This window comes from Pseudophryne corroboree, chromosome 4 (assembly GCF_028390025.1).
Source record: "Pseudophryne corroboree isolate aPseCor3 chromosome 4, aPseCor3.hap2, whole genome shotgun sequence".
Lineage (NCBI taxonomy): Eukaryota > Metazoa > Chordata > Amphibia > Anura > Myobatrachidae > Pseudophryne > Pseudophryne corroboree.
In genome coordinates this window covers 656,151,687-656,167,658 of record NC_086447.1, presented here as the reverse complement: position 1 = coordinate 656,167,658, position 15,972 = coordinate 656,151,687, and the positions used below count along the sequence as shown (strand labels likewise).

The following is a 15,972-nucleotide window of genomic DNA, read 5'->3' as shown; positions in this document are numbered from 1 at the left end:
TGGAAGACAGCTCCCCAGGCTCTCCCCTGTAGTTTTCAGGCTCAAAGGGTTAAAAAGAGAGGGGGGCACTAAATTTAGGCGCAATATGTGTATACAAGCAGCTATTGGGGGAAAAATCACTCAGTTATAGTGTTAATCCCTGCATTATATAGCGCTCTGGTGTGTGCTGGCATACTCTCTCTCTGTCTCCCCAAAGGACTTTGTGGGGTCCTGTCCTCAGTCAGAGCATTCCCTGTGTGTGTGCGGTGTGTCGGTACGGCTGTGTCGACATGTTGGATGAGGAAGGTTACGTGGAGGCGGAGCAGAGGCCGATAAATGGGATGTCGCCCCCTGTGGGGCCGACATCAGAGTGGATGGATAGGTGGAAGGTATTAACCGACAATGTCAACTCCTTACATAAAAGGCTGGATGACGTAACAGCTGTGGGACAGCCGGCTTCTCAGCCCGCGCCTGCCCAGGCGTCTCAAAGGCCATCAGGGGCTCAAAAAAAGCCTGTTACCTCAGATGGCAGACACAGATGTCGACACGGAGTTAGTCTCCAGTGTCGACGAGATTGAGACATATACACAATCCACTAGGAACATCCGTTGCATGATCTCGGCAATGAAAAATGTGTTACACATTTCTGACATGAACCCAAGTACCACATAAAAGGGGTTTTATGTTTGGGGAGAAAAAGCAGCCGGTGTTTTGTTCCACCATCAGATGAGTGAATGAAGTGTGTAAAGAAGTGTGGGTTTCCCCGATAAGAAACTGGTAATTTCTAAAAAGTTACTGATGGCGTACCCTTTCCCGCCAGAGGATAGGTCACGTTGGGAGATATCCCCAAGGGTGGATAAGGCGCTCACACGTTTGTCAAAAAAGGTGGCACTGCCGTCTTAGGATACGGCCACTTTGAAGGAGCCTGCTGATAAAAAGCAGGAGGCTATCCTGAAGTCTGTATATACACACTCAGGTACTATACTGAGACCTGCAATTGCCTCAGCATGAATAGTGCTGCTGCAGCGTGGTCTGATACCCTGTCAATATTAATACCCTAGACAGAGATAATATTTTGCTAACATAGAGCATATTAAAGACGTTGTCTTATATATGAGGGATGCACAGAGGGATATTTGCCGGCTGGCATCCAGAATTAAGGCAATGTCCATTCTGCCAGGAGGGTATTAGAGACCCGGCAGTGGACAGGTGATGCTGACTTTAAAAGGCACATGGAGATTCTGCTTTATAAGGGTGAGGAATTGTTTGGGGATGGTCTCTGGGACCTCGTATCCACAGCAACAGCTGGGGGGAAAAAAATTTTTTTACCTCAGGTTTCCTCACAGCCTAAGAAAGCACCGTACTTTCAGGTACAGTCCTTTCGGCTTCAGAAAAGCAAGCGGGTCAAAGGCGCTTCCTTTCTGCACAGAGACAAGGGAAGAAGGAAAAAGCTGCACCAGACAGCCAGTTCCCAGGATAAAAAATCTTCCCCCGCTTCCTCTGAGTCCACCGCATGACGCTGGGGCTCCACAGGTGGAGACAGGTGCGGTGGGGTCGCGTCTCGGGAACTTCAGGGACCAGTGGGCTTGCCCACAGGTGGATCCCTAGGTTCTGCAAGTAGTATCACAGGGATACAAGCTGGAGTTCGAGGCGACTCCCCCTCGCCGTTACCTCATATCAGCCATGCCTGCTGCCCTCGGAGAAAGGGAGGTAGTACTGGCGGCAATTCACAAGCTGTACTTCCAGCAGGTGAAATCAAGGTACCCCTCCTTCAACAAGGCCGGGGGTTACTATTCCAAAATGTTTGTGGTACCGAAACTAGACGGTTCGGTGAGACCCATTCTAAAATTGAAATCCTTGAACACTTATATACGAAGGTTCAAGTTCAAAATGGAATCGCTCAGGGCGATTATTGCAAGCCTGGAGAATTTCAGGGTATCACTGGACATCAAGGATGCTTACCTGCATGTTCCTATTTACCCTCCTCACCAGGAGTACCTCAAAATTGTGGTACAGGTTTGTCATTACCAATTCCAGACGTTGCCGTTGGTCTGTCCCCGGCACGAGGGTATTTACCAAGGTAATGGCCGAAATAATTATCCCGTACTTGGACGATCTCCTTATAAAGGCGAGGTCCAGGGAGCAGTTGTTCGTCGGAGTAGCACTATCTCGGGAAGTGCTACAACAGCACGGCTGGATTCTGAATATTCCAAAGTCGCAGCTGGTTCCTACGACGCGTCTACTGTTCCTGGGTATGGTTCTGGACACAGAACAAGAAAAAAAGGTTTCTCCCGGAGGAGAAGTCCAAGGAGTTGTCGTCTCTAGACAGAGACCTCCTAATACAAATACAGGTGTTGGTGCATCAATGCACGCGAGCCCTGGGAAAGATGGTAGCTTCTTACGAAGAAATTCCATTCGGCAGATTCCATGCAAGGATCTTCCAGTGGGATCTGTTGGACAAGTGGTCCGGGTCGCATCTTCATATGCATCAGCGGATAACCCTGTCTCCAAGGGCCAGGGTGTTGCTGTTGTGGTGACTACAGAGTGCTCATCTTCTAGAGGGCCGCAGATTCGGCATACAGGACTGGGTCCTGGTGACCACGGATGCCAGCCTTCGAGGCTGGGGGGCAGTCACACAGGGAAGAAACTTCCAAGGACTATGGACAAGTCAGGAGACTTCCCTACACATAAATATTCTGGAACTAAGGGCCATTTACAATGCCCTAAGTCAGGCTAGACCCCTGCTTTAACACCGGCCGGTGCTGATCCAGTCAGACAACATCACGGCGGTCGCTCATGTAAACCGACAGGGCGGCACAAGAAGCAGGATGGCGATGGCAGAAGCCACAAGGATTCTCCGATGGGCGAAAAATCATGTGTTAGCACTGTCAGCAGTGTTCATTCCCGGAGTGGACAACTGGGAAGCAGACTTTCTCAGCAGACACGACCTCCACCCGGGAGAGTGGGGACTTCATTCAGAAGTCTTCCAAATGATTGTACACCGTTGGGAAAGACCACAGGTGGACATGATGGCGTCCCGCCTCAACAAAAAGCTAAAAAGATATTGCGCCAGGTCAAGGGACCCTCAGGCGATAGCTGTGGACGCTCTGGTAACACCGTGGGTGTACCAGTCGGTGTATGTGTTCCCTTCTCTGCCTCTCATACCCAGGGTAATGAGAATAATAAGAAGGAGAGGAGTAAGAACTATACTCATTGTTCCGGATTGGCCAGGAAGAGCTTGGTACCCAGAACTCCAAGAAATAATCTCAGAGGACCCATGGCCTCTGCCGCTCAGACAGGACCTGCTGCAGCAGGGGGCCTGTCTGTTCCAAGACGTACCGCGGCTGCGTTTGACGGCATGGCGGTTGAACGCCGGATCCTGAAGGAAAAGGGCATTCCGGAGCAAGTTATCCCTACGCTAATTAAAGCTAGGAAAGAAGTGAGCGCAAACCATTATCACCGCATATGGCGGAAATATGTTGCGTGCTGTAAGGCCAGGAAGGCCCCAACGGAGGAATTTCAGCTAGGTCGATTTCTGCACTTCCTACAGTCAGGGGTGACTATGGGCCTAAAATTGGGTTCCATTAAGGTCCAGATTTCGGCTCTATCGATTTTCTTCCAAAATAGAACTAGCTGCACTGCCTGTAGTTCAGACTTTTGTTAAGGGAGTGCTGCATAGTCAGCCCCCGTTTGTGCCTCCAGGTGCACCGTGGGATCTCAACGTGGTGTTGGATTTCCTGAAGTCGCATTGGGTTGAGCCACTTAAATCCGTGGAGCTAAAATACCTCACGTGGAAAGTGGTCATGCTGTTGGCCTTGGCGTCGGCCAGGCGTGTATCAGAATTGGCGGCTTTATCATGCAAAAGCCCTTATATAATGTTTTTATATGGATAGGGCGGAATTGAGGACTCGTTCCCAATTCCTTCCTAAGGTGGTATCATGTGAACCAACCTATTGTGGTGCCTGCGGCTACTTGGGACTTGGAGGATTCCAAGTTACTGGACGTAGTCAGGGCCCTGAAAAATATATGTTTCCAGGACGGCTGGAGTCAGGAAAACTGACTCGCTATTTATCCTATATGCACCCAACAAGCTGGGTGCTCCTGCTTCTAAGCAGACTATTGCTCGCTGGATCTGTAGCACGATTCAACTTGCACATTCTGCGGCTGGACTGCCGCACCCTAAATCTGTAAAAGCCCATTCCACGAGGAAAGGGGCTCTTCTTGGGCGGCTGCCCGAGGGGTCTCGGCTTTACAATTTTGCCGAGCTGTTACTTGGTCGGGTTCAAACACTTTTGCAAGAGTCTACAAGTTTGATACCCTGGCTGAGGAGGACCTAGAGTTTGCTCATTTGGTGCTGCAGAGTCATCCGAACTCTCCCGCCCGTTTGGGAGCTTTGGTATAATCCCCATGGTCCTTACGGAGTCCCAGCATCCACTTAGGACGTCAGAGAAAATAAGATTTTACTCACCGGTAAATCTATTTCTCGTAGTCCGTAGTGGATGCTGGGCGCCCATCCCAAGTGCGGATTGTCTGCAATACTTGTATATAGTTATTTCCTAACTAAAGGGTTATTGTTGAGCCATCTGTTGAGAGGCTCAGTTATATTTCATACTGTTAACTGGGTATAGTATCACGAGTTATACGGTGTGATTGGTGTGGCTGGTATGAGTCTTACCCGGGATTCAAAATCCTTCCTTATTGTGTCAGCTCTTCCGGGCACAGTATCCTAACTGAGGTCTGGAGGAGGATCATAGTGGGAGGAGCCAGTGCACACCAGGTAGTCCTAAAGCTTTCTTTAGTTGTGCCCAGTCTCCTGCGGAGCCGCTATTCCCCATGGTCCTTACGGAGTCCCAGCATCCACTACGGACTACGAGAAATAGATTTACCGGTGAGTAAAATCTTATTTTCACTCTGCTGCTGGTATATAGGGATTCTGGCTGGGCATGGGCTGGCCCCACACACCGTCCTCCTTGATCCCGGCAGCCTGCGCACCCAGCCAATGACTGAGCTGCAGACTGCTGCTCCGCAGATTATTGGACAGCTGAGCCGTCGCTTAGCTGTCCTTCGTGTTCACAGTCCCTGTATGCGGCGCCAGCATTTTAATGGTGAGCCGCGAACCACCGGGGGACATAGCACAGCTGCCCTGCGTGTGAAGAGGCTGCGTCGGGAGCGCAGCACCGCAGATCAGACCAGAGATCCTATTTGCGGCGGGGGGGCCCATTTGAAAAGGAGGTCCTGGGGTACTCTTGGGACCCCCCTCTTAATATGGCTCTGTACCTAAGCAGGGGTTGGTGCTTGTTGTGGCTGGAGGACAGATTTTAATAACATCATGGAATGTTTGGTAAGACTGTAGAATAATGATTATATTACATTCCTCTATACAATCTTGTCTTGCAGAGGTGGAGTTTACACCCCAGGAGCAGCCTTCTCTAAAACCAAACTGATTGAACGTCTCGACAAAGCCGGCATCCATTTTTCGGTCATCAGCCAGACGGAAGCCTGAGATATATATATATTGCACTATAATTACCATGCATGACTAGTTGAAATAATGGGTAACTTGGCCCACATTACTACAGATAATACATTACATACTGTACATTAATTTTCATTTGTAATCTTACTACAGTAATAAAGTACATTCTAATAGAAATGTTGCTATTTTTCCACCATAAATACCTGTCCTATAGAGTATAATTAGTTATTATCAACGCACAGGTTTTCTGTCCAGGTGGTATAACCTCTCTATTCCGTATTTCAGTTATTGTCATTTTGTGTCTTCTTGTTTTGTGCATTTACCTTGTAACATAAACAGCCTCTGATCCATTCATATTAATGGACTGGATAGTCACTGTTTTGCACTTTGGTTTACTTTTAAGCAACAAAGCATCATACAGGTAATTTCTCAAACACATTTGTATATTACAGTGGTTGGATACACATTTACTGTAAATGAACACAACACAGGCTCTACTATTGTTGTACCTCAGTTGCAGTCTCTGCATAAAAATTCATATGATCTCAGGACTCTTAGCAATCCACAGATGTGATTGGTACCTAATGGGGTAAATTTACTAAGTGGTAATTTTCAAACCCTCTGTGTCATTGATGTATTTAATGTGCAATAATCTTAAAACCAAACACTTGGTTTTGTATTTAATTATATTTTCCCATTAAATCCAGCTCTTGAAAAGTGCTGCAGAATTCAATTCTGAAAAACACTTCAGTGGAAATTTACTAAGATGGAATAGAGTTGAAATAGTCATATAGATCCATGAAGAAACTGTTTCATTATGAAAATTGTCCCATTATTTAAAATCTAGTTTTTAGTGCAAGTAACGTCTTGTCTTTTTTTCTTAACAATGGCCGCCACGTCATTCTTCAATTTGCAGATACAAGATTCAAGTTGCTGCCAAAAGTCTTTGAACATTAGTGACTGCTTCTCTGTAAATAGTCGCAGAAGATGAATATTTTCTTCCTCCTAAAAAATTTAAGAAAACTAAATTCACTGTATCTAACAGAACTACAGTATAAGTTAGAAAGTTACATGGCTAAAGAGAAATGGCTCTCACAAAGTAATATTTGTAATCTGCTGGAGAGTGATGTGTAGTGTTTATGCTTGGCTTGGAATGTGCTGCCATTGGTGGATGCTTGAGCCAAGGGTGTAGCTACTATAGGTGCAGTGAGTGCACCTGCTATGGGACCCAGAGCTGGGAGGGGCCCACCTTCCCTGCCAAAGTTACATGTGTTATATACATTTGTCACCATTGGGTGATACATAGGTGCCCTTACAAACTTCTGCCACGGGGTCTGCAATATATCTTGGTATACCCTGGAACTGCTCATTGTAATGTGGTATAAAATGGACTGTCTGGAAGACATTATAATGGTACATAATATGACCTGGGGAACCGTAATATGCCAAATATGAAGTGGAGGCACTATAGTGTGGCATAATATGAACTGGGGTCACTGTATAATGGGAAATGGGGTTACTGTGTTGCATAATGTGTACTGGAAGCCCTACAATGTGACATAACGTGAACTAGGGCACTACTAGTGTTTCGAAAATAAACTAGGGCACTTCAGTGGGGCATAAAATGAACTGCTGTGGAGGGGTGTCTCTCTAGAAGCACTGGGACAGGGGCCCCTCCAAAATGTTTATTTGGGGCCAACAACGTTCTGGATATGCCATTGGCTTGATCCTTCAAAGGGCCCATATGTTGTGCCCTTTTTTAATAATGAGGCTTTTGCTAAACCTCATTCATCATACAGTATTATATTAATAGATTCTTAAGAAAAAATAAAAGGGGGAAAACCCTTATCATGTAACAGTATAGCATAATGGTACTGGATAATTGGATTATACCATTCTCCACTGTTAAAGTGGTTGATCGAAGCACTTGTATCAAGAAACATTCTTAAATTGAAATCCACCCAATGGCTGGGTAGACAGAGTAACGACTTTATAGTAAACCCCCTGTTGCGCTGACAGTGTATACACACCAATCAGCCGCTTGATATGTAGGTACTGGCATCCACCTGTGTGGGCATTTGAATTTGGCCAAAAGGTAATTGGCGATGACCCTCCAACTGGGTGCTTTACTAAATAGTACCATGCAAATAAAAACTACTTTTCTGCAGCGGGGTACACTGTGTTCCACAGGGAATACATTGGGGTGTAGAGATGGATCTTGATCCAGAGGCACCAACAGGCTAAAGCTTTAGACTGTCCCAGGATGCATTGCGGGGCCTCCTCTATATAACCCCGCCTCCAGGCACTGAGCTCCGTTTTAGAGTTGGACCCTGCATAAGCAGGTCACTTAACAGGGGGAGCTGTGCAGGCAGCCCTGAAAAAGCTATTTAGAAGACTTCAAGGGCTGCAGCACTTCATATGTCAGTGTGACATACTGTGCTGCAGCTCCATCACCTCCCCAGCAGCGTCGCATACTTCCGCTGGCTCTGTTCCCAGGTACTTGCGGCAGAGACGCTCCGGTTCATAAGTACACCACCGCAGACGCTCTCCTGGATCGCGTGGCTTCTTCTCAAGGAGGAGGTAAGAGGGTCCCCCAGTCGGGACTCGCCACTAAATCGTGATCCGGTCGCGGTCTTAGGAGATGGACCGCGACACTGGCGTGGACACTGTGGCCGTACAGGGACCCCACTATATCCACCAGAGCAGGGGCGCACAGGTCGGATAATACATTATCCATTTTTAATAAGGCTCCATAGTACCAGGTGGTGAGGACTAGGATAGGAGATAAGGTGCTTGACCTGTAGCCCCTCCGCCAGCTCCGGGCGCCATCTACTGCTGGTGTTCACGCCATGGAGCTGCCTCACACTCTCCCTCACTCCTTGACTGAGACGCTGGGCGCCATCTTCTAACAGTAGCTGCGACTGGTCTCCGGGACTACAGGGCAAGGTCTCCTCTGTAAATCTGCCTGATTTATCAGTGCTGAGATTCTACAGACACTTAAGTATTCTACATGTCATTTTAAGACAGCGTTAAGAACAAGTGTACCTCTACCAGAATATATTGTATGAGTATTCTGGTATATAATATATGTGTATATATATATAGATATATATATATATATAGCGTTAATGCAGTCCCCTGGGTGTAGCTATGTAAACTCAACCACCCTCCAGGGACCAGGCGGCACTCCACGGATTTTTTTGAGACAAATAGCTTTTATATATAAAGTCAAAAGTTCAATACAAAGTGCAAAAACAAACCGACGTTTCAACGCCTCACAGGCGTTTTTTTCAAGGTGCACAGTGTTTTTCTTTAGCACTGTGCACCTTGAAAAAAACGCCTGTGAGGCGTTGAAACGTCGGTTTGTTTTTGCACTATGTATTGAACTTTTTACTTTATATATAAAAGCTATTTTTCTCAAAAAAATCCGTGGCCCCTCCTGGTCCCTGGAGGGTGGTTGAGTTTACATAGCTACACCCAGGGGACTGCATTAACGCTATTTCCTTCATTGGAAGGCACCCCGGTGGTTGAACATACTGAGAGTGCCTGCTACTCCACTTCTTGTTTTATATATATATATATATATATATATATATATATATATACACATACACACACACATACAGTGTGTGTGTATATATATATATATATATATATATATATAATAATCTAGTCCAGTGCAATTTTATTGTCTGACTAAAGTAATTATCTGCATTGTCACTTTGACTGCGTGTGCCTGTATCTGCGGTGTGATTTTCACTTTCAGTGTATCCCAGCTGTATCTATCACTGTATTCTGTACCCTAGGACTAGATGCGTCAGGGTCTCATATATAGTTCTGCACAGTATTTATCGTTAAGTGTATTCTACTGTGTACTCAGTCACCTAATACCGGATTTATTCGCTGGTGTTGTGTACGGTGTACGCAGTCACATAGTACCGGATTTGGACGCTGATCTGTTGTCCTGAATGCCCTGCAAGAGTCTCCATTTGAACCTCTTGAGTCAGTCGACCTTAAATGGCTCACAGCCAAGGTCCTGTATCTGCTGGCTATTGCCTCAGCTAGGAGGGTGTCGGGCTTAGGCACTTTGTCCTGTCAGCTACCCTTTCTGATATTCCATTGTGACCGGGCAGTTCTGAGAACTCGCCCAGGTTACTTACCGAAAGTGGTGTCATCTTTTCACCTTAACCAAGAGATTGTGGTTCCAGCCTTCATCTCTTCTGACTTGTCCTCCAAAGAGGGGTCTTTGGATGTGGTAAGGGCTCTCCGTGTTTATGTGGAGAGGACTGCCTCTATCAGTAGGTCAGATACCCTTTTTGTACTTTTTGGTTACCACAAACGTGGCTGGCCTGCGAATAAGCAAACCTTGGCCAGATGGATTAGAATGGTGATTGCACAAGCTTATGTGCAGACTGGGCTCCCGGCTCCTGCTGCTATTAAGGCCCATTCTACTCGGTCTGTGGGACCTTCTTGGGCGACCCGCCGTGGCGCGTCCACAGAACAATTGTGCAAGGTCCCTACATGGTCCTCAATGAACATGTTCATTAGGTTCTATGCCTCTCAGGATGCTTCCTTTGGACGCCGGGTTCTCACACCTGCTAAGGTGCGTCCCCTCCCTTGAGGAACTGCTTTAGGACATGCACGATATATTCCCTGTGGAACACAGTGTACCCCGCTGCAGATAAGGAGACTTATGGTAGACTTACCATAGTTAAATCTCTATCTGCGATGTACACTGGGTTCCACACGGCACCCACCCTGACACACTTAGCTTCTTTCGGTTTGTATGGCATTGGCCGCTGGTCCCTTCTCCTGTCGCGAGAACGTGGTTCTGCAGTATGTGACTAACATCTGCCTTCTTTAGGCAGATATAGTGGAGGCCCCGCAATGCATCCTGGGACATTCTAAATATTTAGCCTGTTGGTGCCTCTGGATCAAGATCCATCTCTTCACCCCGATGTATTCCCTGTGGAACCCAGTGTAAATCGCAGAAAGAGATTTAACCATGGTAAGTCTACCAGAAATCTCATTTCCAATGAGGTGATCCTCTGGATAATTATTTTCTTCCTTTACTAACACACCATACGCTCCAACAAAAGTACATATGGACTCCAATGCGGTATATAAGGTAATTTATTAGTATTTGTATTGCCACATAGACAATCGGCAATAGATGCAAAACAAGCAAAAATTCATATATAAATACAAATTGATTAAAAAACAAACCGGTAAATAGCAAACGTACAACAAAAGGAGGATTTTGGTACTTACCAGTTAAATCCTTTTCTTTGAATCCACAGGGGGCACTGGAGTACTCTTGGGATATGGACGGGGCTTTAGCAGGGATAGGCACATTTAAATATTTAAATTAGTAACTCTCCACCCTGTCCATACTCCCAAAGGTACCTCAGTTTTTTTTTACTGAGCCGAACAGGAGTGATAGAGAGTATGAACAATGGAGAATTACATATAACTTTATAACATTATAACATAACGGACAACTATAAAGCTGACACAGAACATAATGGACAACTAGAAATTGACACGACAATAGATAACAATCACCTTAACATTTGAACAAGTCGGTGAGAATGTGTTACCAGAAGATCAACTGAACTTACCACAAGCCAGGTGAAACTGCTGTGGGTGGGCGTTCAGTGCCCCCTGTGGATTCAAAGAAAAGGATTTACCTGGTAAGTACCAAAATCCTCCTGTCTTTTTCATCCACTAGGGGTCACTGGAGTACTCCTGGGACGTACCAAAGTTTCCCCCTTGGGCAGGAGAGCTGTTTGGCTCCTGCAACACTAGATGGCCAAAGCTAGATGCTGATGCCACAAATGTATCAAACTTGTAGAAGCGCACAAACGTGTGCACTGATGACCATGTAGCCGCATGGCAAAGTTGCATCGTAGAAACTCCACGACCTGCTGCCCATGATGTTCCCACATAACGTGTGGAATGTGCTGAAACGGATGCAGGCGGTTGTAGACTAGCATGAAAGTAAGCCTGACGAATGGTCAGCTTTATCCTTCTGGCCAATGTCTGTTTGGAAGCTGGCCAACCTACAGTATTTTGACTGCATCAAAGAGAACAAACAATGAATCTGTTTTACGTACTGTTGATGTTCGGGCTACATAAACGCGGAGTGCGCGTACCACATCCAAATTAGCTGGAATTCCTGAACCTTCTGAAAAAACAGAAACTACGATTGGTTGATGTGAAAGGAAGATATTACCATTGGTAGAAAAGCGGGATTCGTCCAAAGTTCGGCTCTGTCATCATGAAATACCATATACGGTGGCTGGCATCACAAGGCACCCAATTCTGAAACACGCCTTGCCGAAGCTAAGGCTAGGAGAAACACTGTTTTTCAAGTTGAAAATTTATCATCCAGGTGTTGCAAGGGTTCAAAATGGAAGACTGCAAAAAAAAAAAACTATTCAAGTCCCATGGAGCTGTAGGTGGTATGAATGGAGGTTGAACTCTAAGGACACCTTGCAGGAAAGTGTGAACTGTTGGGCAAAGAGCCAAACGCTTTCGATAGAAAATTGACAAGGCAGAGACCTGCACTTTTAGTGTAACTAAACGTAGTCCTCCATCTAAGCCTGTCTGTAAAAATAGAAAGACAGGACAATTTGAAAGATGTCAGAAACTTCTGTGCTTTACACCAACCTATATAAGCTCGCCAAATTCTGTGATAATGAGCTGCTGTAACTGGCTTCCTAGCACGTAACATGGTTGGTATAACCGACTCTAGAATGCCCTCTCGTCTTATTAGAGCGGCTTCAACAGCCACCCAGTCAAACGCAGCCGCGCTAAATCAGGATAAAGGAATAGACCCTGTTGAAGTAGATCTGGACGTAGTGGAAGCGGCCACGGATCATCTGCGAGTAGACCACGGAGATCCGAGAACCACGCTCTCCAAGGCCAATGAGGCCCCACTATTATGACGGTCGTGGATTCTCTTTTGATCCACTTTAGCAACCGAGGAAGCAACAGAAACGATGGAAAGAGCTACATGAGGCTGTATGGCCACGCTATTGTGAGAGCATCCACTGCCACTGCCTTTGGATCTCTTGTTCTGGACACATACTTGGGTGTCTGATGATTTTGGCGAGATGGCATTAGATCCACCTGTGGGTAACCCCACCGCTGGACTAACATCTGGAACACTTCTGGTTGTAAAGCCCATTCTCCTGGATGAAAATCCTGACAACTGAGAAAATCTGCTTCCCAGTTGTCCACTCCTGGAATGAGGACCGCAGACAATATCACTTGGTGATGCTCAGCCCAATTCAAGATTCGAGCATGGCCATGTGACTTCGAGTCCCTCCTTGTTTGTTGATGTATGCGACTGCCGTCGCGTTGTCTGAATGAACTTAAACAGTCTGAGACTGGAGCATGTGAACTGCCTGTCACATCGTCTTGTAAATTGCCCTGAGTTCCAGGACATTTATTGACAATAATCTTTCTTGGTCTGACCATAGACCCTGAAGCTGACAATGTAGGTCCACTGCTCCCAAACCTCTGAGACTTGCGTCTGTCGTCAGAATTATCCAATTCCAGACTCTGAACCTTTTTCCTGTGGTGAGATTGTGTATGTGGAGCCACCAGAGGAGTGATACTCTGACCCTTGGAGACAGCCTCACCATCTGATGAATTTGTAGATCAGAGCCTGACCACTGTGCGAGAAGATCCAGTTGAAAGGGGCATGAGTGAAATCTTTCGAACTTGAGTGCTTCAAAAGATGCCACCATCTTTCCTAACAGTCGAATGCACAAATACACCAAGACCGTCCGTGGTTTGAGCACTAACTGTACCAGATGACAAATACTTTGTGCTTTCTGGCCTGGCGGGTAAACTCATTGATCCACAATATCCAGAACCATTCCTAGGAATTCAATTCTTTGAGACGGGACCAGGCTTGATTTCTTGAAGTTGACAATCAAACTATGCTGAACTAGTACATTGTATGTCAGTAAGGCATGTTGAAGGAGTATTTGTTGAGAAGGAGCCTTGATGAGAAGGTCGTCTAAGTATGGAACTATTATCACTCCCAGGGATCTGAGATGAGTTATCATCACAGACATCACTTTGTGAATACCTGAGGTGCTGATGAAAGGCCAAACCATTATCAAGCCTGAAATTGATAATGGTTTTGTTGTACTGCATTTGGAATGTGTAAGTACATATCCTTGAGATCCAGAGAAATCAAGAATTCCTGTGGTTCCAAACCTGCAATCACTGACCACAGGGATTCCATTTTGAATCTGTAGTAAGTGACGTACTGATTAAGCCCCTTCAGGTTCAATTGGGCTAATTCAAACCTGATCGCTAGGCTGCGTTTTCGTACAGCGGACGATCAGGTCAAAACTGCGCATGTGTATGCACCGCAATACGCAGGTGCGTCACGCGGGTACAAAGTGGATCGACGCTTAGCGATGGGTTTGTGCGAAGGATCCTTTCGCAAGGAGATTGACAGGAAGGCATTTGTGGGTGTCAACTGACCGTTTTCTGGGAGTGTTTGGAATAACGCAGGCGTGTCCAAGCGTTTCCAGGGAGGGTTACTGATGTCAATTCCGGTCCCAGACAGGCTGAAGTGTTCTCAGCGGCTGAGTAAGTCCTGGACTGACAAAATCTGTTTGTACAACTCTACTACACATGTGTTTGTACACTTACAAAGCGAAAATACACTCCGTTATGGGCGGCGACTATGCAAACGCAGGACTGCAAAAACCACTAGCAAGCGATCAGGTCTGAATTAGGCCTGAGCGGTCCGTCCGGCTTTGGTACTACAAAATGACTGGAATAATAACCTTGACCCTGTTGGTGAACTGGAATTTGAGTCAAAACTGCTGAATCTACGAGGGATTGAATCGCGGTCTGCAGAACCGCCTCTTTGACTTCTGACACAGGCAGGCCTGTCTTGAAAAACCGCATTGGTGGTAGACAATTGAACTGTATTTTGTAACTTTTAAAAACACTAAATTGCAGATCCACCCATCTGTGGATGTCTGAAACCACGTCAAGTGAAAGGTTGGAAGCGTGCTCCCACAACTGAAGATCGGAGATGGGCTGGAAGCCCGTCATGCCACTGGCTTGTCAGTGGACTTTGTGCCCTGACGACGGTTAGTGGTTTGTTGGAAACCATGTCCTCTACCACGTCTACTCTGTATGGTTGTTCCTCTTGCACAGCCTCGAAAGGACTGAGGTCTAAAAGATTTGAACGCTGGTCCAGCGTATTTCTGTTTAGGAACTGGTGCGGGCAATGGCAGGAAAACAGATTTTCCCCCAGTAGCCTGAGAAATCCATTTGTCCAATTCAGGACCAAATAACATCTCGCCAGTGTAAGGCAACGCTTCTATTCCTCGTTTTGACTCAGCCTCTGCTTGCCAAGAACACAGCCAAAGCGCCCGTCGGGCCGCAAATAGCGAAGCTGAAAGCCGAGAACAAACCTGGCCGACTGTGTGACGGTACGTGGCCATGCCAGTGTCACAATGCATATTTTTTGGCCAGCCTGGTCTTGCGCTTCAGTACTGAACGGCATAATGCCAGAGATAACGGTATGTAATCCTTTATAACACCCGGCTGGTATTCACCTCGGAGCTGTATACCTCATACTACTGTATGCAGCAGACATAACAGGAGTGTATGTTGGACAAGAATATAATGTTATACTGAATAATCCAAGAAGGTGATTTTGCTAGGTACCAGATGTGTGCCTGCGGTGGGAAACAGTACCGTGTTTATATGGTTGTGCCTCTCAGGGAATATCTTTCTAGCCCTGATTTGCTCCCTACAAAATTCCTATGAAATGTATATGTGTGATTGTATTGTATTGCACTAATGGGTGTAAGGGCTTGTTGTCAGGTGTGTGCCCAGCCAGGTAAGCTGTCTAGGACATCTGGCTGTGTGATAAACAGGAAGTGCAGGGCTGACCCCTCTCTGTCGCAGTCCACCCTTCACAGGAATCCTCAGCCAGCTGGAGGGCTTGTGACATCACAAATGTCTACAAGGGGTTAATTGTGACTCATTTTATTATTATTCCAATGTGAACTACTCCCTTAGCATAATTACCTGTCCTTTATTTTAACAGGGCTTTTTCTAGACTTAGTGACTCCAAAACCACAGGGAGTCCCCTGGTGTCCCTGGACACTTTTAAATATTAGGATTGAAAATCCAACGAATACCAGAGAGAGAATTGTCTCCTAACTCCACCAGCATCAGAGGTTTTAAAAGGTCACGCGGAAGGGCTTTTGGAGTCAGTGGAGTGAAGCTCTTGCCTTGTGAGGAGTTTTGGAACGAGGCTGTTGCCAGGAATCGAGAGATCCTGTCAGCTCGTTTGTCTGGAGACCTGGTTCTGTGGAGAGAGTCCAGTATATGCAGCTAAGCGTTTGGTCCATCGGGAGCTGTCCCAGGTGTGTGGCTTGTGTGCTGGCTGGAGCCAGGTGACTAGTCAGCACTCCCTACCTTTGGTGGGTAGAGGACCAACAGGCCACGCGGCCGGGATCAGCAAG

The 15,972-nt window shown here is 46.4% G+C and overlaps 1 protein-coding gene across 2 annotated transcripts in view; it reads right to left on the bottom strand.

The window, feature by feature from the left end:
• Positions 1 to 5,831: 5,831 nt before the first annotated feature.
• LOC134910117 (kinesin-like protein KIF28) overlaps positions 5,832 to 15,972 on the bottom strand; it is a 355,700-nt gene continuing 345,559 nt past the window's right edge. For both annotated transcript variants that reach the window (XM_063917784.1, XM_063917786.1), the window contains one exon: positions 5,832 to 6,460. In XM_063917784.1, coding sequence (XP_063773854.1) covers positions 6,299 to 6,460 — 162 coding nt within the window. In that variant the 3' untranslated portion in view covers positions 5,832 to 6,298. The remainder of the gene's footprint in view (positions 6,461 to 15,972) is intronic.